Source organism: Macrobrachium rosenbergii, chromosome 43, assembly GCF_040412425.1.
Source record: "Macrobrachium rosenbergii isolate ZJJX-2024 chromosome 43, ASM4041242v1, whole genome shotgun sequence".
Taxonomy (NCBI): Eukaryota; Metazoa; Arthropoda; class Malacostraca; order Decapoda; family Palaemonidae; genus Macrobrachium; species Macrobrachium rosenbergii.
In genome coordinates this window covers 35,596,625-35,601,624 of record NC_089783.1, presented here as the reverse complement: position 1 = coordinate 35,601,624, position 5,000 = coordinate 35,596,625, and the positions used below count along the sequence as shown (strand labels likewise).

Below are 5,000 nucleotides of genomic sequence, written 5' to 3'. Positions count from 1 at the left end.
GATACTTCTTTCTGAAACACTTAATATAAAAACATTCTCCAAGCAGTTTTTATTTTCAAAGTATAAATATAGATTCTTCTTTCTGAAATACTGTTTCCTCAATAATAAGAGCTTTTTTAGGGCCCATTTTCAAAAGACTTTTGATTCAAATTTGCCCTACGAATTTCATTCCTTCCCTCTTTCACCTGATTTTACATTCAAATACGTGCATAGTGGTGCAAGAATAACTACGCGTCATATGCATATTATCTACGCATTCTTGAATGTGTAGACAACTGTATGTTTGTGGGTGCGTGAATGTATAAGGAGAATATCGCCTATCTTCTTCTCTCATACTTACGTTATGAAACCACTGGACCTTGTAGACTTTTGGGTTGGCCTTGATGCCACACTCGAAATAGACGTCGTCTCCTTCCTTGATGTCTGCCATGACCAGGTTTTGGCCAGGGGCCAGCGACAGCCTCGGGCTATCTGCAGGATGAGAGAGAAATTGATACGTCACGACGTGACATTTTCACAAGGAATCTCCTTTCACTGCACATGATAATTATATGAGATACCTATACCTTTTCTGTTTGGATGGACTTACCCGATATTACCTTTGTGATATGAAAAAGTAACTGGTCAGTTTAACTGGAAGGAATAATATAAAAAAAAAGTAATTAGCCAGGTGAACTGGAAACAATATGAAGAAAGTAACTAGTCAGCTTAACGGGAAAGATTTAACGTAGTCTCTGAATCAGTGTAGCAAACGTGATACTTGCACTTAATTTAAAAAGAAAAAATAGCTGCTTATTCAAAACAAAATCCTGTGCATATAGATGCATACACACACACACACACACACACATATATATACACACACACACATATATATATATATATATATATATATATATATATATATATATATATATATATATATATATATATATGTGTGTGTGTGTGTGTGTGTGTGTGTGTATGTGTGTGTGAGAAGGCTGAAAGAAAAAAATCTGTACGTAGTAGTATATATAGGCATAAAGAAAGTATTCGTACAATTGATAGGAAGGCAATATTGATGGTTTTGGAAATGCAAAGGAAAAACGTGTATGTATGCAGAGGAGAAATTGGCCGATGTGTGTAAGAAGGGGAGTAAGATAATATAAAGGTGATATAAAAATCATTATTAAAATTATATTCAATCCCGTTTTCATAAAGAAAATGCACAGATTGTTTAAAATATAAAGGAATTTATGCATGTGACATAGTGATAATTTTTTATACAGTTATTTATTGAGCTCGATTTTAGGGTATGCATTAAATAAGACATAAAATGTCTGCCAAGAGTGTCTTTGTTGCTTGAAAGCATGTTATGTTAACATGAAAGCAAGAAACAGTATTTGTTTTGTTAAAAAAAACATTCACTCCGAATGATAATTCTATCATGAAATAAAAAAACTGAAAATTAAATACAAAATATTAAATTCAATATAAAAAAATATGCCAAAAAGTTATGTAGCAATGTATAATACATTGCAGCTCTTTTTTAAAATTCAGTAACACTAGAAAAAATATTTCATATTTACTCAGATACAGTGAAGGCATATGTCTGTTTCAGAAGTCTGGTATCATTTTTCCAATAAAATTAATATAAAAATCTACATCAGAGAATCCAAAAGTATTTTCATAGCTTACAATAGAATAATAGATTACTTTTACAAGTGTCATTGTCAAGACACTCATGCGAAGAAGACTATTTGTGGATACATTTGAATTCTTTAAAGCCATGTTTTATCTTTACGATCTTAGGTACGGAGCCCTGTCGAGGGAAGAATATTACCTAAGGCTTTATACTCACATTGGAACACACATATACACACAGATATCAATATTTTATCTAATACATACATACATACATATATATATATATATATATATATATATATATATATATATATATATATATATATATATGTGTGTGTGTGTGTGTGTGTGTGTGTGTGTATGTATGTATGTATGTATATATGTGTGTGTATTGTATATATATATATATATATATATATATATATATATATATATATATATATATATATATATATATATATATATATATATATATATATATATGTGTGTGTGTGTGTGTGTGTGTGTGTGTGTGTGTGTGTGTATATATATGTGTGTGTGTATTATATATATATATATATATATATATATATATATATATATATATATATATATATATATATATAAATTCTTAATAACGTAAGGACTATAATTTCTATAAATGTAAAAATGTGTGTGAGTGTGTGTGTGTGCATGTGTGTAAGTGAAACCCACACGCACGCAGAAAGAGTGCAGTTTAACAGACAATCAATTGACAAGAATTTCAAAGTGAATCATTCTCAATAAGACTTGGAAACAGAATGGTTATTGAATACAATAGTTAGTACATTTCAAGATAGAAGACAGTTACACACAGTATACATGCTTAAGCAAAGCCTGCACCAAGAATCCACCTTTATTTTAGAGAATTTATATTCTGAATTAATATTCTGAATTAAAAAAGCAGAATAGTCGAGAATGGGTACTGTGTATATTTGTAATATATTAAGCCACGCTGCATTAATGCTAAGAAGTGAAGTACCATTGTCATATTCCACTCGTTTAAACTACCTGTTTCTAATTGCGCCTAACAAAGTAATAGCTCACTGAAAAACCATTTGCGCCCAGTTCTGACCAAGGGATTCCATTTAAAGGAACTAACTTAAAAATGTTGACAGAGAGAGAGAGAGAGAGAGAGAGAGTAGGCAATGATGGCTGGGTTACATCAACATGAAAGGAAACACATTTACAATATACGTTCAATTTTTGAGAGAGAGAGAGAGAGAGAGAGAGAGAGAGAGAGAGAGAGAGTAGGCAATGATGGCTGGGTTACATCAACATAAAAGGAAAAACATTTACAATATACGTTCAATTTTGGTAGAGAGCGAGAGAGAGAGAGAGAGAGAGAGAGAGAGAGGCAATAATAGCAAAGTTATATCATCACAGAGGGAAAATCACTTACAATAGACATTTAATTTCAGGGAATCTTCCATAGATGCTCCGGTAGCGAGAGGATTACTGGCCCGACACAAAATCAGCGAATCATTGTCTTCCAAAGAAGGGGTGATGAATATCGTGGATTTACTCCTGTTGCCTTCTTGGTGTTCCTGCAAAAAGGTATAGTAAAAGATAAAAATCTTTAAAAATTATCATAAAAGATAAATTTTTTTTAAAATTATCATGTCATTTTATTAGATTAAAATGACGCAATACCCTCAATGTTGTTGTTATTATTATTATTATTATTATTATTATTATTATTATTATTATTATTATTATTATTATTATTATTATTATTATTCAGAAGATGAACCCTTTACATATGGACCAAGCCCGCAGGGGCCATGGACTTGAAATTCAAGTTTCCAAAGAGTATGTGTTCAATAGAAAGTGGTTACAGAAGGTAATGGGAAATACAGACAGATGAGATCACCTATTAAAAAAGAATATGTAAATTAACAAATTAATAAATAAATAGAGAAAATGTACGTGGATTATTGAAATACGAGAAGAATAGCATTAGGGTGGTAATGCATTGCATCTTCGCTTGAATTTCTGAAGTTCCAATTGCAGTAATTAAATCCGTAGTAAAATAGACTGTTTTAATGACTTAGAGTTGATATTCTGAGCTTACTATTCAGCGCCTGGCCTTCAATTTAATTTTTTCGCGAAATTTTACTCCTTTCTCGACAAATTTTAGAAAATTGTATTGCTTTCAAGCCTGACTGGCAACAAGCATTCACAATTCACTTTATTTCTGCATGATGTTGCGGGTTCGCGCCTCCCCCCAGGAAGATGAAAAATCACTGGCTCTTTATTATGATCAGTTACCGCTGCAGTATGGGGTCTGCGGTGGGAGGTTGAAACCAACATTCTTTGCAAGCTTGAATTTCAAGTTAAAGGCCCCTTTGTTTTGTTCCAAGTGAATAGGTTTCATCTACTGAAATAATAATAATAATAATAATAATAATAATAATAATAATAATAATAATAATAATAATAATAATAATAAAGTTATATACTATTTAATGCTACCCAACAATTCGTATTCAGAAGTCGATAGTTTTTGTGTAACTCACCTGAGCATTGGCATCTTCCATCTCGTATTCATTCCATAATAATAACAATAATAATAATAATAATAATAATAATAATAATAATAATAATAATAATAATAATAATAATAATAATAATAAAGTTATAGACTCGTTAATACTACCCAACAACTCGTATCCAGAAGTCGACATTTTTCGTCACCTCACCTGAGCGTTGACATCTTTCATCTCGTATTCATTCCATAATAATAATAATAATAATAATAATAATAATAATAATAATAATAATAATAATAATAATAATAAAGTTATATACTATTTAATGCTACCCAACAACTCGTATTCAGAAGTCGATAGTTTTCGTGTAACTCACCTGAGCATTGGCATCTTTCATCTCGTATTCATTCCGGTACCACTTGATGGTGGCCGCTGGACGCGACCCCGAGGACTCGCATTCCAACTTGCTCTGCTCTCCCTCCACGAAAGGTTCGTCCGAGGTGCGGAGGATCCTCGCGCTGAGGGGCGGGACTGTGTGGGAGAAAGAACAAGGACCGTTGGAACTTGAGATTTGACTGGTAGATAGGGATATTAGAGTCAGTACTTGTGCTAGACAATTTTTTTTTTTTTTTAAAGAAGTAAGGATTCAGTTATATAAAATGAAAATTTTTGTTGGTGGGAAAGAACGAGTACCATTGGAGCGAACTTGAGATTTGACTGATAGATTTGGAAATGAGAATCATTACAGGATTCTAAAGTGAGTTAGCTGGTAGTACATTGTTGACAAATGAAAGAGTAAGTTTACAAATAAAAAAAAGTAAAATATGCGCTGAAGAATCGAGTTTTCTGTACAGCTTGTAATCA

General features: G+C 31.7%; 1 protein-coding gene across 1 annotated transcript in view; it reads right to left on the bottom strand.

Annotated features, from left to right (window-relative positions):
- Positions 1 to 5,000, bottom strand: part of LOC136828791 (uncharacterized) — a 148,032-nt gene that overhangs the window by 33,320 nt on the left and 109,712 nt on the right. Inside the window, 3 exon segments of the mRNA XM_067087017.1 lie at positions 341 to 471; positions 3,047 to 3,191; positions 4,513 to 4,667. Of these exon segments, the coding sequence (XP_066943118.1) occupies positions 341 to 471; positions 3,047 to 3,191; positions 4,513 to 4,667 (431 nt within the window).